We start from the raw sequence: 23,900 nt of genomic DNA, 5'->3' as shown, positions 1-23,900 counted from the left end.
AATATAACCACATTCGATCCATACTGGTCTGCCAGGCCCTCTAGCACAAGGCAATGATGAGATTGATAAATTATTGATAGGAAATGTGCTGGAGGCCTCAGAATTTCATAAAAAACATCACGTTAATAGTAAAGGTTTAAAAAAGGATTTTTCCATAACCTGGCAACAAGCCAAAGAAATAGTAAAGAAATGTCCTACTTGTTCCTTCTACAATCAAACGCCATTACCAGCAGGATGTAACCCAAAGGGTACTCAGAGAAATGAAATCTGGCAGATGGACGTGTTTCACTTTGCAGAATTTGGAAAATTGAAATATGTACACCACACTATTGATACTTATTCAGGATTTCAATGGGCAACTGCTTTGAGTTCTGAAAAAGCTGATTCTGTAATCACTCATTTGCTAGAAGTTATGGCCATCATGGTATACCTGCACAAATCAAAACTGACAATGCTCCATCATATGTCTCTGTTAAAATGAAACAGTTTTTTGCTTATTACAATATAAAGCATATTACAGGCATACCACATAATCCTACAGGTCAAGCAGTTATAGAAAGATCAAACAGAACTCTAAAGGATATGCTAAATAAACAGAAATGGGTAACAAAAACCCCCAGAAATAGACTGCATAATGCTCTTCTAACTTTGAATTTTCTGAATGCCAATGAGAAAGGAACAACAGCTGCAGAGAGACATTGGATAATAGAAAAAACTACAGAATTAAATCAGCCTATATACTTTAAGGATGTGCTGACCTCAGAATGGAAACCAGGTATGTATTACATTGGGGACGAGGTTTTGCTTTTGTTTCTACAGGAGAAGATAAGCTGTGGGTACCATCAAAATTGATAAAGGTTCGATTTGAACAAGAGAGACCTCTTAATTGAGGAGGTGATAGTTCATCAACCAGCATGAACATCCAATTTAAACTAACTTGTATCAATAACACATGCCTTTTCATTTAATCAGATAATAACTTGTCAAAAGGAAACATCCCCAAAATTAGTCTTGGGGAAAGGTTTTTGTTTTTGTCTTTTAGGAGAATGAAGGTTAAGGAATCTGAAGAACACTGGACAAATGAGACAACTGAAGAAAAGTGACAAATCATCTATCTCAAGAAACAGAGTGAAACGTGTATGGTATATATTATCTAAAAAATTTTTATGTCTTCCTAAATGTCTGTTTCTGCTTTTCTCTAAAGATTTAACACTATTGGTTTTCTAATAGTCCCAGTTCAATTAAAATTTAAAGCTGACTTTTGAGCTGGAGAATGGCTCTCTCCTTCTTTAAAATCAAGCATGTTGTTAAAAGGAAAATGCAAAACTCCTGTATCATGCCAGAATAAAAGAGCCATCTTCTGCTATGGTACAGGACAAAAGCAAAATTAATTAAGGGACTATTCTATTACTAATCTCAACTCTTTGATTCTATTCTGATTTTTTAAACTTTTCTCAAAGTATAAATTTTATATCAAAATTACAAGATTAATATATATATATACATTTTAAACTTTGTTAAGATATGAATGGTCATATAGAGTACTAACTAATTCTAGAAAAAAGGCTAGCTGCATATATATGTTTTTGTGTTCGAGTCTCTTATCAGTTTTCTGCAGGAAATCATGGCCAGGCCTAACATCAACTGAAGTCTCCAGAAAGAAGATGGGGCCCCACAACAACAACAATTCCACGTGGACAATAATAATATCATTAAGCTGACAAACATCATCCATAGATCAGCTTTGAACTATAAGGTGCTCAGAGCAATTTTGAGATGACTAGCTGAGATGATCCAGTCTCAAAGACTACTTGAATAAGGACTTGAGATAAACCCTGAACTTTGGCATTATACACAGACTGGATAATGAAGGATATAGTTACCTCTCTAGAATTTGACAATTAACCTAAAATTTTTCTTTCAGGATAAAGAAAACTTCGCCCATACCCAGCAGGAAGCAATTTTAAGAATATGACACCCACATTCCCAAAGAGGTGGTGTGGGGCGGTGGTTTTTTGGTCTTTTTAATGGTTTTGGGTCTGGGATAATTTTCGGTATTTAGGGGGTTGGTTACAAGTTATTGTCAAGGGTTAGGAAAAAGGCTAAGCAAAGGAGATTAGATTTAAGGTTCTTGTTTAAAAAAAGAAAGAAAGAAAGAAAGAAAGAAAGAAAGAAAGAAAGAAAGAGAAAGAAAAAAAGAAAGAAAGAAAAGAAAAAGACAATTACTAGTTTTAAATACTTTACATTGGATTGAATTGTTTTATATTGTATACAAATTTGAAACTGATATTGTTAGAAAATGCTATATGTATATTTCTAATTGTATTTATTCCATTCATTTAACAATGTAATGCAAATTTCTGATCCTTGAATGTTATTATTATCAACTATTAGGATATAAAGAAATGAAAGCTAGTAGTTAGACATTATCATAGAACTTGTAGTCATATTAGATATGTTTTAAAAATTGAGCAGAGATGTTTAGACAGGTCATCTTCAAACCCTTCAGAGATCTACAGAATATGGCATTTAAAATGTTTTAATAACTTAGAAAATTTTTCTTTTTTGAGACATGTCGGCTCCTGGCAGTACCAATCTACTTTAGAGAAAATATGGGCATTGAAGAAACTGCATATGGAGTCAACTTTCATTCTGGCAAAAGTTAGCCACTGGACAACAAAGTATCCTCGAATCAACAGGACAAAATGGACAGACAGAACACGAAACAAGGGACTACTGATTCTTGCCAAAACAAGTGTGGTTATGGCTTTATCAAAAGGCATCTTCTGAGGCCAGGACAATATGGCCCCATCCCTGAAGTGGCCTTCGCATCCGGAAAAGGTACAGTGCCCTTTTCTTCGAAGGCAGCTTAACAGGCAGAGGGCCGATGGATTCTGTTGTACAATGGAACAGCAGCTGAAAGCTCATGCCTCTCAAAAGTAGACTGGCATTTAATAGAGGGATGTGGAGAAGAAGGGGATGCTGAGATGAAGCCATATATACACAGCCAAGAAGAATGGACAGCTGAATTTAAAAACTGTCAACAATTTCCAGAATTTAAAATCCTGAATCATGACAGGACACTAGTGGAATTCAGGTGTTTCTGGTACGTGGACTGCTCTCACCCAATGTGAGGTTGAACTGTTGACCTTGTGTACATCCTACTTCACAAATGAGTCTGTCAGATACACTAAGCCTATAGGCTGAAGATGATGCCCCAACACTTCGGAGAAATCTCAGGTGACTGCCAGGCAGCTGGCTGTTTCTGTCAACTCACAAAATTTTTTGGAAGTTGCTTGCATGCACTTCCTGTTTTTATTTTTGTTAGCTAATATTATTCCCTTCTTGGGTCTCTGAGGGAGTTGAAGATTAGTTAGTTATGGTTGAAGATTAGTTAGTTATAGTTGAAAATTAATTAGGATAGAAAGTACATTAGATACATCTTGGAATTACCAAAATAGGATAGATAATGGAATTATTTTCTCTGATTTGTCAAATACCTGTTTAGGTATTTATTACTTGTATATATTGTATATAGTTATTGTACTTTGTATATAGTTTTTCTTTTGTTAGTTATAACCTTTTGCTTTTGTTCTTTTTATTAAAATAGAAAAGGGGAAATGTGGTGGTAATCTAATTGTACTGAAATATTATTTTGATTGTATGTTAATAAATAAAGTTGTCCGGGGGTCAGAGCTATTAGAGCCATAGCAAGAGTGTGGCGGTGGTGGCACACGCCTTTAATCCCATAAGATCTCTGTGTGTTCAGGGATATAGCCAGCATTGGAGACATATGCCTTTAAGACCTAGGGGGCTGTACATTCAGACAGTGACGAGGCAGTCATGTGTTTGGGTTTACAACCAATGAGAAGGCAGAACAACATACTATAAAAAAAATGAACAGACAGGAAGTAGGTCTCTTTCGGCTTTCTCTTTTACATTGTTTCTGTGTTTCTTATTTAATAAGACGGTTGGATACATCAACATGCTTCTCTCACTGGCCCTGGGTTCAGGGTGTGCTTCTCTCACTGGCCCTGGGTTCAGGGTGTGTTTCTCACTGGCCTGGTTCAGGGTGTGTCTCTCACTGGCCCTGGGTTCAGGGTGTGTCTCTCACTGGCCCTGGGTTCAGGGTGTGCTTCTCTCACTGGCCCTGGGTTCAGGGTGTGCTTCTCTCACTGGCCCTGGGTTCAGGGTGTGCTTCTCACTGGCCCTGGGTTCAGGGTGTGCTTCTCTCACTGGCCCTGGGTTCAGGGTGTGTTTCTCTCACTGGCCCTGGGTTCGGGGTGTGTCTCTCACTGGCCCTGGGTTCAGGGTGTGTCTCTCACTGGCCCTGGGTTCGGGGTGTGCTTCTCACTGGCCCTGGGTTCAGGGTGTGCTTCTCTCACTGGCCCTGGGTTCAGGGTGTGTCTCTCACTGGCCCTGGGTTCAGGGTGTGCTTCTCACTGGCCCTGGGTTCAGGGTGTGTCTCACTGGCCCTGGGTTCAGGGTGTGTCTCTCACTGGCCCTGGGTTCAGGGTGTGTCTCTCACTGGCCCTGGGTTCGGGGTGTGCTTCTCCCTGGCCCCTCTTCCCTGCACCTCCCCTCCTCCTCACCAGAGCTCCGGGGTGATGACGCAGCACGTCTGCCCTGTGATGTCAGCAGCGGCATTCCATATGCCAGGCTTCCTCCTGGCACCAAGGGTCAGGTTCGCAAAGGGCAATCCCGCGTCTGCAGATTCCGGTCGGCAGTGTGAGGTCAGCCTCCTGGCCACCATCTTGGGATTCATTAACTGACACCCAATCGCTTCCTCCTCCCAGGACTGAAAACTTCCAGCCAGTGGGTGGAGAACTGCATCAACTGCCGCTGTGCCTGTCAATCAATGTCCTGGCGACGGGACCACACCTGCAACTTCCGGTCCCTCAGTGTGACCTCAGCCTCCAGCCTGCCATCTTGGGGTTCACTGACTGACCAGAAACTTCGCCTGTCCATCATGGCCTTGAAGGCGGGACAATGTCGGAACGCACTGGACACCCCCAGGTCTAGCCTTCACACCGGAGTCTAGCCTGGGCTCCCTCCCGATGACCCCCCTCTCACCATGTCAGCAGCACTGCCCTCCGCCCTCCTGGAGGACTGTGCAGGCCGTTAGTCCAGGGCTCTGGGGCGGGCGTGATGGCAGAGTCACGCAGGGCAGGGCTAACCTGAGCTCACCAGAGCCCACATCATGGCCGACCCCGACGCCCGGACACGGAGGCCTCCCTAGTGGATCTCACTGGTCCCACTGGCCCGCCAAGCTCCGTTGGTCCATCTGTCTGTCTGTCCCAGGGTCCAACAGGCCTGTGCCCCGCAGTCCGTCACATCCGGCCTTACTGGCCCAGACCAGAAGTCCAGAGCCACCTGTCAATCACCTGCCGCCCAGGGCCTCAGCTTCCCTTTCTGCTGTCAATCAACCCCCTAGCCAGCCAGACCGAGTGGGTCACATGACCCCCGGGGACCCTTCCTGGGAGGCCCGGGTGTCCAGCTTGCCCAGGCTGTGAGCTCTGAGTAATCCCCATCTCGCTTGGAATCATGTGAGCGTATGATGTCACAGACACACCCACACCCAGGTGACAGGATGACCTCACAGACACGCCCACCAAGGTGACTGACAGGATGACATCAGACACGCCCACCCCAGGTGACTGACAAGATGACCTCACAGACACGCCCACCAAGGTGACTGACAGGATGACCTCACAGACACGCCCACCCCAGGTGACTGACAGGATGACCTCACAGACACGCCCACCAAGGTGACTGACAGGATGACATCACAGACACGCCCACCCCAGGTGACTGACGTGGTGACATGTCGCGCACCTGACATCCTGGTCAGCCCCTCCCACCCCAACTGTGCCCCTCACAGGCCGCAGGCCCGACACGTGACAGTGACGTCATGCTGACGTTAATTTCTGATTTAATAAAAAAAGCCACAAACGAGAGAAAAACAGCTTTAGATTCAAAACTACTTCCGGGTGTCGTGGAGCTGCCCACGTGTTCCTGCAGTGTGGGCAGAACTTCCTGCTGACGTCACAGCCTAGTCGGCCTCCTCGGTCTGCAGCAGTAAGTCCTTCCTGAGGGTCTGGGGGGAGCAGAGGGCGGGGTTAGGGGTCAGCCGGGGTCAGGGGGTCAACCAGGGTAAAGGGGGTCAGGGGCAGTCAGCTGGGGTCAACCAGGGTCAGGGGGATCAACTGGGGTTGTGGAGGTCAGTTGGGGTCAAATCGAGTCAGAGAGGTTAAAAGGGGTCAGTGGGGGGCAATGAAGGTCAGCTGGGGTCAACTGGGGTCAGCAGGGGTCAACCGGGTTCATAGGGGTTAGCAGGGTCAACTGGGGTTAACCAGAGTCAGTGGGAGTCAGAGGAGGTCAGCTGGGGTCACTGGGGGTCAGCTGGGGTCACTGGGGGTCATCCTGAGTCCAGCAGGGAGGGACTCAGGGTTTCCCGAGTGGGCATGGCTGTGGGCGTGTCCAACATTTGACTGACAGGAGCGCCAGCCTCCCCCACCCCCACCCTGCAGGCGTAACCTCTGACCTCCGGGTTGACTCTGTCATCATCGGTGATTTTGTCCTTGATTTCCGGGATCTGGGGGAAAAGTTCCTGGATCCTGACGAACCTACGGAGTCGGGGGTCAGGGGTCAGGGGTTAGAGGTTGACTTGGAACTTTAAGGTCAGGCAGGAGCAAGCAGGGCACGCTGGGCGTCTCACCCATCACTCATGCCCCTTAGACCGCCCCCTCGCCCATCCATCACCAGTCACGTGTCCACTGGCGCCATCGTGGTCATGCCCCGGCCTCTGCTTACCTCTTGCATGCCAGCCCGAGGCCCAAGGCGCACAGTAGGGTCACAGTCACCACCGTCAGGTACACGTGCAGCGTGGGGACCCCGGGGTCCTCAGAGCCTGCGAGCGAGCGGGAGGGGTTAGACCGGAGATGGCCGGGGTCAAAGGGCAGTGTCTCGGGAAGGGTGGACGCGCATGCGCTCACCGAAGGCCACGCCGGGGCTCCACGCGCTCCAGCGGGCGCTGCGCACGTCCCCGGCACGCACGCGGACCACGTGGCCCGGCCTGGGCGCGGGGCTCGGGAACTCGTATCTGTTCTCCGGCTCACTGGAGATGCACACCTGTGGGGGACGGGGGTGGGGTCCTGCGTGTGACCCCGGCACAGCGAGGGGGCCGCGGGCCGGGGTCAGCGGGCAGCGGGCCGGGGTCAGCGGCCGGGGTCAGCGGGCAGCGGCCGGGGTCAGCGGGGCGCAGGCCGGGGTCAGCGGGGCGCAGGCCGGGGTCAGCGGGCCGCGGGCCGGGGTCAGCAGGACGGGGTCAGCAGGCCGGGGTCAGCGGGCCGCAGGCCGGGTCAGCGGGGCGCAGGCCGGGGTCAGGGGGCCGCAGGCCGGGGTCAGCAGGCCGGGGTCAGCGGGGCCGCGGGCCGGGGTCAGCAGGCCGGGGTCAGCGGGGCCGCGGGCCGGGTCAGGGGGGCCGCGGGCCGGGGTCAGCAGGGGCCGCAGGCCGGGGTCAGCGGGGCCGCAGGCCGGGGTCAGCGGGGTCAGCGGGCCGGGGTCAGCGGGCCGGGGTCAGCGGGGCGCAGGACGGGGTCAGCGGGCCGGGGTCAGCGGGGGCCGCAGGCCGGGTCAGCGGGCCGGGGTCAGCGGGGCGCAGGACGGGGTCAGCGGGGACCGCAGGCCGGGGTCAGCGGGGTCGCAGGCCGGGGTCAGCGGGGCGCAGGCCGGGGTCAGCGGGCGCAGGCCGGGGTCAGCGGGTCATCTCACCTTAGGGTTGGCACTTCCGGGGTCTGTGTTCTAGGAGAGACCGGAACTGGAAGTGGGTTCCCAGACTGGAGAGGGCGGGGAGGCCCCGTGCCCCATTTCCCATGATGCCCCGGGGCGCACACCTGTCTCTGGATGTCCACCTCATACTGGAAGTCCAAGAAAGTCATGTGACTCCACGTCCGTGGCTGGGACCATGTGACCACGCAGTGGGAGGAGTTACAGGCCACGGAGATGTTCCATGGGGGGCTGAGCCGCTCTGAGGGGAGGGCGGGGTCAGGAAGGAGTGACAGGAACATGTCCCGCCTACTGGAAGTGACATGACATTTACCGGCAGGCTTCTGTGGTCACCTGTCACTCACGCCAGTGATCCGCCTCCTCACAACTGTCACTCACGCCTGTCACTCATCCCCATCTCCCCACACACACCTGTCACTCATCCCCATCTCCCCCCACACACCTGTCACTCACCTGTTTCCTGCCCTCTCACAACTGTCACTCACACCCGTGATCCACCCCCTCACACCTGTCACGTACCTCGAGTCCCTACCAAACACACCTGTCACTCATCCCCATGGTGTGGGAGCCCACAACTGACTCAGTTTCCCAGTTTGACTCAGAATAGACTTCAGATTCAAACTGGGAAACTGAGTCAGTTGTGGGCTCCCACACCATGTCCCGCCCCCTTACACTCTCCTGTCATTCATCCACCCACCCACTGCCATGTCCAGCCCCGTCACACTCTGCTGTCAATCACTCCTATGTCCCTCCCCCTCACATCTGTCACTCAACCCTGTGTCCAGCCCCCTCATACTCTCTGTCACCCTGACATCACACACCTATGAGCTTGGTGTTCAGCGTGATGTCATAGAACATGATGTCACACGTCCGGCTGGATCCGGTCACAGTCACGTGCACATGTTGTGTCAGCAGAGTCAGATCCTCCAGGCGGCAGCCCGTGTGCACATGATCACCCAGGTAGGCAGGGCATGCCATCAGCATGTGACCCCTTTGGGGGGCAGCCCATCATAGTCAGCCTGGGCCCCAGGCCGTGCCCCCTCTCCCCGCCCATCAGCACGCTTTGACATTGGTGCTCACGTGGTGTTCCGAATGTGCAGGAAGTACTGGATGTCCCTAGGCGCCGCGGGCCCCACCCCCCAGGTACAGGTCATTGCACGCGCATCGTGGATGAAGCATGTGAGGTTCTGTGCTGCCGAGCCCTCTGCACCTGCGTAAGGAAAAAGTGACATCAGGGCGCTGTGGGGGCCCCAAGAATATATTATAGAGATTCAGCTGTATATTAAAACTATACCTAGAAAGGTCAAGGAATCTTTCTAGAGGGAAGCCACTTATCAGGGGATATTTGGTGTTATTCAGCTTTTAATAATCACCTGTCTTCTGCTATGAATTTTTTGTGTGCTCATATACTACTAGGCCCTATGGTAAACAGTATAAGCTTCTCAGACTTACTGCTGATCTACTAGGTAACACCCCTATGGAGCCTTGGAGACAAGCAGACCATAGATGCATAGCTTTGTTTCTTGTGCAAATGAAGCTGAGACCATCCCTTTCCTTCAGGGCTAGTAGCATGCCAGAGCTACTGACTGAAGACAAAAGAGTAAAGACTGAAGCAGAATTCCTGGTCTGGCCAGAGAGAAGAGAGGAAGGCAGAGTTTCTGTAGATGGTAAGGCAGACTGGCTTGGGTGGAGGAGTAAGGAGCAAGGAAAAGTTCTGCAGACTGTAGGTGGATTTGAATCAGATCAGGAGAGCAGGAGAGGAAGGATAGATGGAGGACGAAGAAACAGAGGACAAAGATGAGATCGAGAGCATAAGTGCTTAGTTATTACTAGGGCTATGAGAGGACAGAAAAAGAAGGGACAAAGAGGAACTGAGTGTCAGGACAGAACTGAAGCTGTGTAGACTTAAGTTTGTTATAGAGAAATAAAGTAAACAGACATAAGAAACTGGTTTACATACATTCTTTTCCCTCAGATAACCCCATGCTGGACACAGTATCTTCTCCAGGACTCTGGGAAGGATTTTCTCAGGGCAGGCCCCTGGGAAAATCCTAATACAGCTTTACATAGCCTAGAAATCACTATCAACCTGGAAGTTCAACATTTATCTCACAGGCTATCATCATCCTGGAAGTCCATCATGAACCCGGAAGTGGATTTTCAACCTTAAATGTCATCTTTACCCCGGAAGTTCATCATCAACGTAGACATCTTTCCCTCAGGCGTGCGGTGACGTCAGCACACATGTCAGCCATCCAGTCTGACCAATCCACACCGGGTCTATCACCTGTTCTCAGACGTCACTTCCTGTCTCCTGCTCCCCGTCAGTCACTCGACTATCACCTGTCTATTGATCATATACTGATCGTCTATGAGCTGATTACACATCCATCTATCGATTGTCCAATCATCTCTCCCTGTCTGTCTCTCAGGCCTGGCCTCCCTTAACCAAGTAACCAGCAACTACTTCCACTGTGGATGGGGCTGGCACAGAGTAACAGAGCTCAGCACTTGTGTCCACTCAGCCCCCAGCACCCTGAGAGTGATGAGGATGCGGTGACCAATGCCATGATGGAAAGTCATTATGATTGACGGGCTCTGTGATTGACAAGCACCACGTCCCACCCCTGGGCCCCATGATGACTGACAAGCACCAGGCCCTGCCACCCCTACCCCGTACCCCTTCCCCCTCCCCCCACCTCTGTTGACGTATCTCAGCTTCTCATGCACACGAGTGTGATTAACAGTTGCGTTGACCTCCAGCGTGACCCCAAGGTGAAGGGTCAGGGGTTTGAATTGGCAGCGGCACACAGGGTCCTGGGGGAGATGGGCGGGGGTTGTGACGTCATCAGAAGACCCCTGATGCCGGCCCGCGCCTGCCCCTGGTCCTGACCCCCAGCTGACCCTGCCCCCCACCACAGACCAGGATCTTCAGGCGCCCCAGTCTCCCGTTACTCTTGGTGAAAGTTGCAGTGCATGACTTCACGGTGACGTGCTCTCCGCAGCTCCACGTCAGGGTCCAGGTCCCGGGGTCAAAGGTCACGTTCAGCACCGAGGCTCCCCCGCGAGTCAGTGCTGGAGTATATGTAAGGCGACCTCTGACCTGACCCGCCCACCTGTGACTTTGGACCCGCCCCCCTAAGGGAGGAGTGGCATCCCTTCCAGCATTGTTCCAACCATAGCCCCTCTCCGGCTGCCGGGATCCCAGGAAATGCGGGAGGATGCAGTGATGTCATCGTGCACAATGGGGAAGAGGAACCGGGGACCCCTACTTCCTGTCTAGATCTGTCAATCATCTCGGTGTGGACAGGCATTTGCTGATGTCCCCTCACGTGTGCTGATGCGTCATGGGGAAACTGAGTCACCGGGGAACCGCACCAGGTGTGTGTGGGGGGGACCAGGGACATCTGGGGTCGCACCCTCACCTGGAAGCTCCTGTGCCCTGGAGCCGGAAGCCTGGAGCAGAGCAGCACACAGCAGGGCCCGGCACAGCGAGGCCGCACGCGGCGTAGGCATGGCTGCTGCGGAGAGACAGAGGCATTTCCGGTAAGTCGGGAGCCTGGGGTGCCATCCCGCCAGTCAAGTCTGGTGCGGGTGTGTGTGTGTGTGTGTGTGTGTGTGTGTGTGGATCTGAGCTCATCCCCTGAGTTACACGGCATGGGCAGGCGTGTCTGTGACGTCATCTGTCACTCGGGTGATGTCATCCCGCCACAGAGGATGGGGAGTGTCCGTAAAGTCACATGGCGTGGCCGGGTGTGTCTGTGACCTCATCTGTCAGTCAAGCGGATGAGCGGGCATGTCTGTGAAGTTACCTGTCAGTCACCCAGAAGGGGGCGTGGACATCACTGGCCCCGCCCCTTGCCACTGCTGTGTCCCCTGCATCCCCACTGTGGCAGGAAGTCCCCTGACGTGGACCCACTATGTACGCACACCCTGGTGACAGGGGTTTCCTCCTCATCCCTCTCTCACTCCCCCCCCCCCCGCCCCCGCACTCCCAGCTATCCTCCTGCCTCAGCTCCCTCGGCCCTGCATCACAGGCCAGGAGTGTCATTTATTTTCCATTACTGTTTACTTATTTATTGTGTGTGTGTGGGGGGGTCTTTGCACGTGTGGTCTGAATGTGCACACACACTCGTAGGCATCCTCCTGCCTCAGCTTCCTCAGCCCTGACGTCACGGGCCGGAAATTTTGTATCATCCGCTGGGTCCTGTGGGTTGCAGTCTGACTGAGCCCCCACTCGCTCCCCCTCCCTGTCAGGACAGACTTCCTCTTTCTGCCTCGGGCTCCCTGCAGCGGGTGACTCATGGAAATTGTTTTTTCTGAAATGTACAGCGAATGATGGGGGGGGGCTGCGGAGGCAGCCGCAGAGCCTTCCATATGCAAAGATCCTGGTGGGCAAACAAATACCCAACAGCACCCCAGTGCATGCCGGGGACGCTCGTCCAACACCCTCAGGTCTCCAGATTCATTTTATTTTTTCATTTTCTGCATCATCTGGACCCCGCCCTCCCCCTCCCCAACTCCCAGGACCCATCATCCATCTCTCTTCCCTGAAGGCGGCTGAGAGGCCCTGGGACTTCTAATTAGTTAGAGAGACCCAAGAAGACTCTCCATGAAGGGGATGTGGGGTCCCCAGGAAGTTCGTCACCCACCCCTACCCCCCATGCAGTAAACCGGGCGGTGGTGGCGCACGCCTTTAATCCCAGCACTCGGGAGGCAGAGGCAGGCGGATCTCTGTGAGTTCGAGGCCAGCCTGGGCTACAGAATGAGTTCCAGGAAGGGCGCTGGATATCAACCCACAGTGCCCCAGGGGCGGGGCCACTTTCAATCTGGAGGAGGTGGGGGGGATGGCGGGGAGGGAGGTCCCTGTCTCCCCACTTCCGGTCTCACAGCCCCTGCCCCTTGACCCCAGCCACTGGGGTCTTGGACCCTCCACCTTTTTTTTAAGAGATTTATTTATTATGTATACAACATTCTGCCTGCATGTATGTCCTGTACACCAGGAGCGCACCAGAGCTCATTACAGATGGTTGTGAGCGGCCATGTGCGTGCTGGGAATCGAACTCAGGACCTCTGGAAGAGCAGCCAGTGCTCTTAACCTCTGAGCCTTCTCTCCAGCCGGACCCTCCGCCTTTTCTTTTTCTGTTTTTGAACCCATAACCTGGGAATGGAGGTCACTTCCAGCCAGTGTACACAGTAGGTCAGCCTGCCCCCTCCTCAGTAGCCCATTGGGAGATTCTAGAAATCTCCCAGATGCCCCTGCGCTCCCCCCCTCCCCCGTCGCCCCCTCCCCAGGGTTGGGATCACAGCGGTGATGTTAATGCAACCCCTCCTGATGTCACCAGGCACCACCCCTCCCCATCCCCAGGATGACCTCGAGAATCAGACCCCAGACCTACCGGAAGTCCCACCAGGGTCACTTCCGGTCACCACGCCAGGACCCCCACCTTAACCCCAGTCTACACGGACCACGCCCCAGTTCAGCACGGGAAGCCTGGAGGAAGTGGACTTACCGACACTGACGGCAGGGGATTGCCCACAATGACGGCCCGCTCCCGGGGCTCCTGCCCAGGCTCAAGGGTGAGCAGCCCTGAGCCGTGGTGGAGAGCTGGGAGGCCCGCAGGGACCTCCGCACGGCTGTCTGTCTGTCGGTCTGTCCCGACTCCCGCCCAGCTTCCTCATCTGCAGGTTGGGAAAACCTAGAGGGAAGGAACGGGCGCGGTGATTGACAGGCTGAATGACAGCAGGAGCCCGGGGCCCTGCCCTCCTGGGTGATTGACACCTGCATCCAGGACACAGGCAGGAACCAGGCTTGGGGATTCCTGGGAGAGGTGGGCGGGGCCGGAGTTTGTTGATTGACTGTTGATCAAGGATTGGTGGGGGGAGGGAGGGAGTGCACGGTGGGGCTCCAGGGGCTCGCAGTGTGACGTTCAGGGGCTCAGGGGCACGCAGTGTGACGTTCAGGGGCACGCAGTGTGACGTTCAGGGGAGCACAGTGTGACGTTCAGGGGCACGCAGTGTGACGTTCAGGGGCTCGCAGTGTGACGTTCAGGGGCTCGCAGTGTGACGTTCAGGGGCTCGCAGTGTGACGTTCAGGGGCTCGCAGTGTGACGTTCAGGGGTTCAGGGGCACACAGTGTGACGTTCAGGGGCTGGCAGTGTGACGTTCAGGGGAGCACAGTGTGACGTTCAGGGGCTCGCAGTGTGACGTTCAGGGGCACGCAGTGTGACGTTCAGGGGCTCGCAGTGTGACGTTCAGGGGTGCTGACTGTGGGAAGTGATGACATCACTGGAGACCAAGTGCCAACGTCAGAGTGTGACAACAGCATCAGGACACCACGGGGTCTCTACCAGGGTGAGAGTGAAGCATCATGGGAGGGAGGGACAAGTGGCACGAGACACCTGGGGAACCTGACAGTGGCCTGACCCCAGCGCTTGATGACAAAGTGGGCGGGGCGGTGTCCATCGCAGCTGTCCTGACTATACGGCCACGCCCACCAGGCCAGCCGCATCCCATGGGCCTCAACTCCCTCCGCCCAGGTCCCGCCCCTACCCGGGGAGGCGGGCTTGCAGGTAACTTCCAGGTTCCCGGCTGTCCCGCGCCCTCAACATGTGCCCATCCCGCCCCCCATGATGAAATGAGTTCCCGACATCCTCCGGGAGGTCCAGGGCCACTGCCAGTGATGTCATCACCGCCCGGCTCCCACCACAGAAGCCGGTCCTTTTGGCCACTTCTGGTTCAGGGCTGCGTCTGACCGTCAAGGCCTCCATCACTGCGTCCCGTGATGCTCTGCGGGCGTCAAAGTGGGGGGACATGTTGACCTGTGACTCGGAAGTGGGTGCTGACCCGTGTCCCTGAGGGCCCCACTCACGTGGCACAGTCCAGGCCGGAAGGCGCAGTGCGGGAAATCGTGGCGCCCACACCTGTCCATCAACCACCTACTGTCCGCCGCCCAGGTCCAGATGATGGACATCCTGGACCACAAACAACAGCTGTCAATCACCGACGGGGCGGGGTGACGCGTGCAGCAGTGGGAAATGGGCAGCTCTGTCCCCCAGGATGCTCTGTGCCAGCTGTCAGTCACATGGCACTTCCGAAGTCGCCCCGCTTCCGGCCCAGACCCCCCCAGGCCCTTCAGGCACCCCCCCGCACAGACACCTGGTGACGTCATGAGGTGCCCTCATGTTCTGGGGTGGGGGCATGAACACTTCCGATGACGCCATCCCTCGGTCCAGCGCCGTCCACAGGGCCACTCGGGTTCTCGGAGACATCAGGACTCAGTGGCTTGTGTCTCCCTCCCACGTGACGTCATGAGGTCCCACGATGCTCTGGGGTCCAGACGAGCCAACATGAGTGACATCATCACTGAGTCTGGCTCACCCACAGGCTCCACGACGGGCCCCGCCCCTCCATCCACTCCGCCAATCATCCCTCAGGACACACCCACATACGCTCTGTCTGCCAAGCACCCATCTGTCATCTCTGTATCCACTGAGCAACCAGCACCCCTGTCACTCAGCCCTCAGCACCCCAGCGACTGAGCTTGGCAGGCACCACAGTCAGCAAGTTACAAGTACCCACTCAAACAGTCACAAGCACTCACCAACTGAGCCACCAGCACTCCATAAAACCAGTCACCAGCACTCACCGGGACACAAGCACCCTCCCTACCAACCGTGTCACGAGCACCGACTCACCGAGTCACCAGCACCCACTCCGGGAGTGGCGAGCACCCGACCGTCCGCCCCCGCCCCCGCCCGTCCTCCGGAGGAGGAACGCGCTCCTTCCCCTTCTCCCCACTTCCCCTTTTTTCCGAAATCCCCCGCGCCCCGGTTCCCCACACCCCGCCCGGGCGTGCGGGGGCGGGGCCGGTCCGCGTGGACGGGGCCGCCGTGGCGGGGTCCCTGCCCGACGGCGCGCGGGCGCTCACCCCGGAGTGGGTGCCCACGGCGAGCGCGTGGGAGCCCGGGGGCCCGGGCCTGGCCGAGTGCGTCCGTCCGTGCGTCCGTCCGTCCGTCCCCCTCCCCTCCGCTCCGCTCCCCACCCCGCCGCGGTTATCGCGCGGCGATCGATTACTCAGTCCGTTATCGTCCATCAGCTCGTCCGTCAGCGCAGCTTCCGCCGCCCCCGCCGCCGCCGCCGCGACTTCCCCAAATGAGAAGAAGCCCCGGGGTTCGGGGCAGACGCGCGCGACCGGGTGTCCGTCCGTCCGTGCGTCCCCGAGTCCGTCCGTCCGACCCGCCGCCATGAGCGTCCCGACCTGGTCCGTCGCGGTCATCCTCCTGCTGCAGCTCCCACGGAGCTCGTGGGAGGAGAGCGCGGGTGAGCGGGGGTGGGGGTGGGGGGAGGTGCAGCGGGAAGGGGGCGCCGGGGTCACGTGGTTGGCGGCAACCCCACGCGGTGTCCCCGGGGGGCGCGGGGGGCGCTGGGATGACAGCTCATCTGCACATGCCCGTATGTGAATGCCTGTCGGAAGGTGGGCTGCGGTAGGGTGCTTGTGGCTCACTACATAGGGTGCTTGAAGCTCAGTACGTACTGTGCACCTCAGTACACACTGTGTTTGCAGCTCAGTACATAGGGTGCTGCGGTCAGTATAGGGTGTCTGTGGCTGAGTTGGCAGGGTGCTTATAGCTCGGTTGAATAGACCACAGTTCTGCGGACAGAGTGCTTATAGCTCGGTTGAATAGAACATAGTTCTGCGGGCAGGGTGCTCATAGCTCGGTTGGATAGACCATAGTTCTGTGGGCAGAGTGCTCATAGCTCGGTTGAACAGACCACAGTTCTGTGGGCAGAGTGCTCATAGCTCGGTTGAACAGACCATAGTTGTGCGGGCAGGGTGCTCATAGCTCGGTTGAACAGACCATAGTTCTGCGGGCAGTGCTTTCAGCACTTGCCGCGGCCCAGAACCCGCCCCCGAGACCACGTGGTCCCGTCACTCACCCCGACGTGGGCGGAGCCGCGCGTTCTCAGTCCCCTGGTCTCGGGTCAGCTTCCGCCCTGGCGGCTGTTGTCACCGCCGGGCCCGCCCCCTCGCGCATTTCTCCGAGACACCGGCCGGTTCCGGTTCCGGCTGCGGGAGGGGGGGGGGATGTTAGGTGGGCCGGGGTCACTGACGGGCCCGGGGTGGTGGGGTGTTCCGCGCTTGCTCTGGCTTGGCCGACGGTCCTTCCTTCTCGCTGGGTCACCCGGGTGCTGGGTTCTCTCGGGGCTCAGTCCTCTCCCGGGCTCACTATTCTCCCGACTCAGCCCTGCGGCGGCTCGGTACCCTGTGGGCACAGTACTGCCAGGGCTCAGTACCTCTCTCCCCCGTCACAGATTTCCAGAATAGATAGATTCCTGGAAACTCCACAGTAAAGGTCAGAGGTTTCCGGACACGGGAAGTCCCGCCCCCAGGGGCCTCAGAGTGACAGGCGAGTGCTTGTGAGTCGGTCAGTAGAGTGCTGGGGACTCGGTGGGTGTTCCGGCTCCGGAGGAGAGGTGCCCGGCTGTCTGGAGCCGGGTGACACCCGCAGCCGGGGTCCCCGGGACGGAAGCGGCTCCCACAGGATGGGGCAACCCCGCTCCTCTCCTGGAGCTTTGCTCCACCCCGAGGGCTTCCCGGCCCGGCTCTGCGGCGGCTTCTCTTCCTCAGCTTCCGTCCGCTCCAGGGGAAGCCTGCGGGGATGGAGGATCTCCCCGGTCTGCGGGGAGTGCGGCTGTTCCCGCTCGGTCCCGCTCAGTCCCGCTCGGTCCCCCTCAGTCCCGCTCGGTCCCCCTCGGCACGGTTCTCTCGTGTCCGCCCCGCTGCACGGGTGAATGAAGATCTTCGCTCAGGCGAGCGGCGGCCCCCGCCAGGGTGGGGAAGCGCAGCCCGCCCCGGACAGGCAGACGGGCTTCTCGGGGAGAAGGGATCCTGCTCGGGATTGGTCGGTGTCCTTGGTCAGAGGCAGAGATGGCCCTGGGTTCAGGGTGTGCTTCTCACTGGCCCTGGGTTCGGGGTGTGTCTCTCACTGGCCCCGGGTTCAGGGTGTGTCTCTCACTGGCCCTGGGTTCAGGGTGTGCTTCTCACTGGCCCTGGGTTCAGGGTGTGCTTCTCACTGGCCCCGGGTTCAGGGTGTGTCTCTCACTGGCCCTGGGTTCAGGGTGTGCTTCTCACTGGCCCCGGGTTCAGGGTGTGTCTCTCACTGGCCCTGGGTTCGGGGTGTGCTTCTCACTGGCCCTGGGTTCAGGGTGTGTCTCTCACTGGCCCTGGGTTCAGGGTGTGTCTCTCACTGGCCCTGGGTTCAGGGTGTGTTTCTCACTGGCCCTGGGTTCAGGGTGTGCTTCTCTCACTGGCCCTGGGTTCAGGGTGTGTCTCTCACTGGCCCTGGGTTCAGGGTGTGTCTCTCACTGGCCCTGGGTTCAGGGTGTGTCTCTCACTGGCCCTGGGTTCAGGGTGTGTCTCTCACTGGCCCTGGGTTCGGGGTGTTTCTCTCACTGGCCCTGGGTTCAGGGTGTGTCTCTCTCACTGGCCCTGGGTTCAGGATGTGTCTCTCCGTGGCCCTGGGTTCAGGGTGTGTCTCTCACTGGCCCTGGGTTCAGGGTGTGTCTCTCACTGGCCCTGGGTTCAGGGTGTGCTTCTCACTGGCCCTGGGTTCGGGGCCAGGGTGGGTTTCTTTATCTGGCCCTTCTTCCCTACACTGGTGACTCAGTGGATAGAGTGTGGGATGCTCTGTGGCCTCTGACGTCACTGGTCACATGCCCCCCAGGTGATGACTTCCGGGTCAGCATCATCTGTTTCAACCTGGACACCATGGAGGTCACGTGGGATCCCGCCTACCATGTGGGGGCCAACCTGAGCTTAGCCTTCCGGTGAGTGCTGCCTCTCATGATGCTCTCTGCCCATGATCCCCCGCTCCCCTCCCATAATGATCCCCTCCCCTCCCGTGGTCCCCCACTCTCTTCCCACGATGCCCTGCTCCCGCAGTTACAACCTGGATCCCCTGCGGCACTGCCCCCGGTACGTCCTGTCTGCGGGAATCACTTCCGGGTGCGTGTTCCCCGCCCGCCGAGCACGACTGGAGGTCCACATCCGGAAGGGAGAGGTGCTGGTCTACACCCAGAAGCGACTGGCCACAGCCTTCTGTGAGTCCCGGTGCGGGGCGCGGGGCGCGGAGGTGCACAGGGGTCACGCAGGGGTCTCTGGGTGCCTGGGGTCACGCGGGGTCAGACAGGGGCCCTGACCTCAGGGGTCCTGACCGCGGTGGCCCTGACTGCAGTGGTCCTGACTGCGGTGGTCCTGACCGCGGTGGTCCTGACTGCAGTGGTCCTGACTGCAGGGGTCCTGACTGCAGTGGTCCTGACCGCGGTGGTCCTGACTGCAGTGGTCCTGACTGCAGTGGCCCTGACTGCGGTGGCCCTGACTGCAGTGGTCCTGACTGCAGTGGCCCTGACTGCAGTGGCCCTGACTGCAGTGGTCCTGACTGCAGTGGCCGTGACTGCAGTGGTCCTGACTGCAGTGGCCCTGACTGCAGTGGTCCTGACTGCAGTGGTCCTGACTGCAGTGGCCGTGACTGCAGTGGTCCTGACTGCAGTGGTCCTGACCGCGGTGGCCCTGACTGCAGTGGCCCTGACTGCGGTGGCCCTGACTGCAGTGGCCCTGACTGCGGTGGCCCTGACTGCGGTGGCCCTGACCGCAGTGGTCCTGACTGCAGTGGTCCTGACTGCAGTGGTCCTGACTGCAGTGGTCCTGACTGCAGGGGTCCTGACTGCAGGGGTCCTGACCGCAGTGGTCCTGACCCGGGGTCCTGACTGCAGTGGTCCTGACTGCAGTGGTCCTGACTGCAGTGGCCCTGACTGCAGTGGTCCTGACCGCGGTGGCCCTGACTGCAGTGGTCCTGACTGCAGTGGTCCTGACTGCAGTGGTCCTGACTGCAGTGGCCCTGACTGCAGTGGCCCTGACTGCAGTGGTCCTGACCGCGGGGGCCCTGACTGCAGTGGCCCTGACCCGGGGTCCCCCAGCATCCGCCCCGACGCCTCCACCGTCAGTGACTGACAGCCACCCCCCTCCCGCAGTGAAGCCCCGGCCCCCAGGGAACATGACCTTCCATTGGCGGGAGGACTCCGTCCAGGTCACGTGTCCCAACCTCCCCTACGGCGGCCTGTTCTACGAGGTCCAGCACCGAGGAGCCGGAGACCCCGCCTGGGAGGTGCGTGACGTCAGCGGGATCCCCGCCTGCCCGGGAGTCCCCTGTCAATCACCGGCATAGCTCCTGCTCACGCTGCGTCCTGTCAATCACCCGCCCATCAATCAGCACCCCTCTGTCATTCTCCGCCCACCTGTCAGTCACGCCCCTCACTCTCTTGGTCACACCCAGTCTCATGTCCCGCCTCCGTGCTCCTTCGCGTGACCCACCTTCTGGGCTCCGACCCCGAGGCCCTGACCCCGCCACCCCTGCTTCCAGGTCGGGTCCTGTTCCCGGGACAGGTGCTCTCCTGAGCCCGCTGCCCTGGGGACGGTCTGTGAGGGAGACTGAGTCACAGCACCATCCCATGACCCGTCCACAGACCTCGTCCACCAAGAACACATGTAACGTCACAGTGGCCGGAGTCGACCTCCGGCACTGCTACGACTTCCGGGCCCGGGTCACCACGGAGGAATCCACGTACGGCCATGAGACGCACCCCAGCGACTGGACCCCCGTGACGCACTGGAGAGCCGCGGGGCGCGCAGGTGACTCCGCGGGAGGGCGGGTCGGGAGTCCCGGGAGGTGACCGACGGGCGGTGGATGACTGACGTCTGGCAATCACGGCTCTCCTCGTGGGCCATGCGGCCCCTCTCCCCGCCCCAGAGTCCTGCCAGGAGCCGCCTGCCCCGGCTTTCCCGAAGCTCCTGGCTGCGTGCAGCGTCCTGACCCTGCTGACGTCGCTGCTGCTGCTGCTGTCCCTGTGGAGGCTGCGGAGGTCAGGGCGGGGCTGGGGAGGGCGCGGGGCCTCCTGGGGGAGGGCGGGGCCTGGTCACACGCAGACCCACCCCCCTGGGTGTGACTCACGGTCATCCCTCTGCCTCAGTTCCCCTTCCCTGACCTGTCTGGGTTGCGCACCGCACAGTGTGCGCCAGTGAGAGACCGTCACGGCCACCCTGTGTGACGTCAGCCCTGCCCCCACCTCCGCCCCGCCCTTCCAGGGTCAAGAACGTGCTGATGCCGTGTGTGCCCGACCCCAAGGGCAGCTTCCCCGGGCTGTTTGAGAAGCACGGCGGGGACTTCCAGGTGATCGCCAACCCCCATGATCTTCCTGTTCACCCCTCCCATGAGCCTCCACTCTCTCCCGACTTCCCCTTCCTGGGCAAACAGGTGTCATTGCGGGCCGCCCCTGATGCCATGATCCTTTGCATCCCCAGGAGTGGATCAATGACACACAGCATGTGACCCTGATGGCCAAGCCAGAAGTCTGTGACCCCACAGAGGAGGCACTGGTCCTGGAGCATCACGGGAAGGGGGAGGAGCCTGAATGGGACAAGGATGCTGGGATTCCTGGCCTTCCACGGGAGGGCTTGAGGGGCGGAGACCTGGTGTCTGTGGGCGGGGTCACTTTCATGATGGACAGCGATGCCTATATGACCTTGTGACCCTGGCGTGACCTTGGGCACTGTGATAGTGTCACAGCCAAGGTGAGTGTCCATGGTGTCAGTCATCCATCATTTCCCGCCCACACCCCCTGTCAATCATCAGGATGTGCCCACAGCCCTCCTGTCAATCATTCCTCAGGACATGCCCACAACCCCTGTCAATCATCACTCAGGACATGCCCACACCCCCTGTCAATCATCCCTCAGGACATGCCCACTGCCCTCCTGTCATTCATCCCTAAGGACATGCCCACACCCCCTGTCAATCATCCCTAAGGACATGCCCACACCCCCTGTCAATCATCCCTCAGGACATGCCCACACCCCCTGTCAATCATCCCTAAGGACATGCCCACACCCCCTGTCAATCATCCCTCAGGACATGCCCACTGCCCTCCTGTCGATCATCCCTCAGGACATGCCCACTGCCCTCCTGTCAATCATCACTCAGGACATGCCCATTGCCCTCCTGTCAATCATCCCTCAGGAGGTGCCCAAAGCCTGTCTGTCAATCATCTGGCAGGACAATCCTACAGCCCTCTTATCAATCATCCCTTAAGATACACCAACAACCCTCCTATTGGCCCACCCACAATGTTCCCGCCCCACCAATCAATATTTGGGACTGTGAGGAGACCAGAGTTCCAGTCCTCCTGAACATGGCAGGTTCATGGCTGGGGTGACAACACTCAGGGGCAAAAAAAAAAAGCCTCTGACCCATGCCCAGTAGGGAGCAGACCAAACTGAGAACAGGATTCAGGAGACAACAAAGGTGTGATCACATGACCCTCCAGGACTTCAAAGGGCCACAGTAGGGCTCCTTAGGAGTATTCCAAACTCTACACCACATACTGGAGTATTCAACATGCAGCACCGACCTCTGGAGTACTCAGCATCAAGCACTAGGAACACATCCGTAGCAGCAGTTTAATAAAATCCATGGGCCCCTAAAGAGTACTCAGAATTCAGCAACATAACCTGGACTGTAGAGACACAGGATCATTTCTCTCCTTTACCGGAATCCAGAACTACCGTTAAAGTAATCAGCATTCAGAAATATGCTCAGGAGTATTCAGAATCAAGCATTATGTATCCTCAGGAGTCAATAATCTAGATGAGACCTATGAAATTTCACACATTTTAAAATATTTAAAACACACCTACAAATATATGAGTACAGATGCTCCAAAGACTCACTTACTGTACTTCCGTAGGGTCCCTTTCCATACTGAAAAATCAAAGTCAGATGATACAAGTGTCACTCAATCAACAACCCCCACTCTGGTACATCTTCATTCTGGCTCGAGAAACCACACCTCTGTGTGGCCATAGTGTGTGAACGTACATGAGAGTGAATCCACATACAGTGGTGCTCTCCAGCGCTGGGACATGCTGGTGGTTGTGGCTATGAGAGTCGCTGGCATGGGCAGTGTGTGCTCACAGGCGAACCTGTGGGTCTGCCTGACTGCCTGAGTGTGTTAACTTTGGGTGCGTGCATAGGTGAGTAGGCCCGTGTGGGTGTGCGTGCGTGCGTGTGTGTGTGCGTGTGTGTGTGTGCGTGTGTGTGTATGTGTGTTTGTGTTCGGGTACGCCGCATTGTCATCGTGTGTGCCTGTGTAGCCTCATTCCTGCATCATTGCATGTTTTGTATGTGTGTTGGGGGGGAAGCTCGCGCACGTGTGTGTGTGTGTGTGTGTGTGTGTGTGTGTGTGTGTTCGGGTAGGCCGCTTGTCATCGTGTGTGCCTGTGTAGCCTCATTCCTGCATCATTGCATGTTTTGTGTGTGTGTTGCGGGGGATGCTCGCGCACTTCTGTGTGTGTGTGTGTGTGTGTTCCTGCATGCACACACGCACGCGGGCCTCTGTGCGTGCAGGCACCCTGGCTCGTGCAAGAGCGTCTGTGTGTGTGCGCATGCGTGCATGCGTGCGTGTGTGTGTGTGTGTATGTGGGGGGGGCACACATGCCCGAGTGTGTTTCCATGTGGGCGAACGTGTGTGGAGGTCTACGTGTGTGCGTGCATGAGTGTGAGTCCACGTGAAGTGGTGCCCTGGGGGGCTGCGACGTGTCCGTGGGTGTGGCTGCGCGTGTCGGCGGTGGGATGGGATGCCAGAGAGCCACAGTTGGTTGCTTCCCTAGCCCGACCCGAGAGGCCAAGGCCTGGGCGCAGGCAGTAGGAGTCAGTCAGTAGTAGTGCGGTGGCCGAGCAGAGCACCCGGGTCCAAGATGGGCCCGACCTGGAACCTAGTGGTCCCAGGGCAAGTGGAAGTCACGGGTCAGGCGCTGTCCCACTAAGGCGCCTGCGTCGGAGGCGGTGGCGGCGGTGCCGGAATTCTCTGTCTGTCGCCGAAGCAGGTCCCCCAGAGCGGAGGGGTCCGTGCTGTGGTTTGAGAGGCCATCAGACCCCCGGCACACATTCCGGTCCAGCCGCGACCTTTGTCGCGCCCGCTCAGCCCCTTGGCTCTTGCGTGATGGAGGCAGCTTTGGCTGCGTGCGTGGCCGGGTGGCCGGTTGGCAGTGAGGGAAT

At 57.1% G+C, this 23,900-nt stretch overlaps 2 protein-coding genes across 7 annotated transcripts; one reads left to right on the top strand and one right to left on the bottom strand.

Annotated features, from left to right (window-relative positions):
- Window positions 1–5,915: 5,915 nt before the first annotated feature.
- LOC114682475 (granulocyte-macrophage colony-stimulating factor receptor subunit alpha-like) lies at window positions 5,916–16,823 on the bottom strand. 6 transcript variants are annotated; one of them, XM_037202034.1, is made up of 15 exons: window positions 16,729–16,823; window positions 14,947–15,116; window positions 14,660–14,762; window positions 13,302–14,577; window positions 11,214–11,309; window positions 10,712–10,863; window positions 10,488–10,605; window positions 8,869–8,998; window positions 8,610–8,779; window positions 7,896–8,029; window positions 7,774–7,803; window positions 6,996–7,131; window positions 6,814–6,910; window positions 6,545–6,626; window positions 5,916–6,097 (listed from the first exon to the last, which is right to left on the bottom strand). In XM_037202034.1, exons 5-15 carry the CDS (start codon window positions 11,302–11,304, stop codon window positions 6,053–6,055), a joined length of 1,185 nt encoding a protein of 394 aa, XP_037057929.1. In that variant the 5' UTR covers window positions 11,305–11,309; window positions 13,302–14,577; window positions 14,660–14,762; window positions 14,947–15,116; window positions 16,729–16,823; the 3' UTR covers window positions 5,916–6,052. The 6 variants fall into 6 exon arrangements, with proteins under 6 accessions (XP_037057929.1, XP_037057930.1, XP_037057927.1 ...); XM_037202035.1 differs by lacking the exon at window positions 16,729–16,823 and adding an exon at window positions 15,865–15,965; XM_037202032.1 differs by lacking the exon at window positions 16,729–16,823 and adding an exon at window positions 15,719–15,795.
- Window positions 16,012–22,649, top strand: LOC114682479 (cytokine receptor-like factor 2). Its single transcript, XM_028856360.2, has 8 exons — window positions 16,012–16,110; window positions 18,516–18,618; window positions 18,734–18,891; window positions 19,822–19,955; window positions 20,314–20,479; window positions 20,598–20,709; window positions 20,933–21,017; window positions 21,149–22,649. The coding sequence occupies exons 1-8, from the start codon at window positions 16,035–16,037 to the stop codon at window positions 21,374–21,376; spliced, it is 1,062 nt and encodes a 353-aa protein (XP_028712193.1). The 5' UTR covers window positions 16,012–16,034; the 3' UTR covers window positions 21,377–22,649.
- Window positions 22,650–23,900: the final 1,251 nt, after the last annotated feature.

Source organism: Peromyscus leucopus, unplaced genomic scaffold (genome assembly GCF_004664715.2).
Source record: "Peromyscus leucopus breed LL Stock unplaced genomic scaffold, UCI_PerLeu_2.1 scaffold_944, whole genome shotgun sequence".
NCBI classification, from domain to species: domain Eukaryota; kingdom Metazoa; phylum Chordata; class Mammalia; order Rodentia; family Cricetidae; genus Peromyscus; species Peromyscus leucopus.
The sequence above is the reverse complement of the archived record's forward strand: the minus strand, read 5'-3'. Positions and strand labels throughout refer to the sequence as shown.

Coding starts and splice junctions, on each gene's coding strand:
- LOC114682475 (XM_037202034.1), bottom strand. CDS start 11,304: ATGCCTACGCCGCGTGCGGCCTCGCTGTGCCGGGCCCTGCTGTGTGCT. Junction 10,606..10,711: donor TGGGGCGCCTGAAGATCCTG/GTCTGTGGTGGG, acceptor CATCTCCCCCAG/GACCCTGTGTGCCGCTGCCA. Junction 7,132..7,773: donor CCGGAAGTGCCAACCCTAAG/GTGAGATGACCC, acceptor CGTCCCCCACAG/GTGTGCATCTCCAGTGAGCC.
- LOC114682479 (XM_028856360.2), top strand. CDS start 16,035: ATGAGCGTCCCGACCTGGTCCGTCGCGGTCATCCTCCTGCTGCAGCTC. Junction 16,111..18,515: donor CTCGTGGGAGGAGAGCGCGG/GTGAGCGGGGGT, acceptor CATGCCCCCCAG/GTGATGACTTCCGGGTCAGC. Junction 21,018..21,148: donor AGCACGGCGGGGACTTCCAG/GTGATCGCCAAC, acceptor TTGCATCCCCAG/GAGTGGATCAATGACACACA.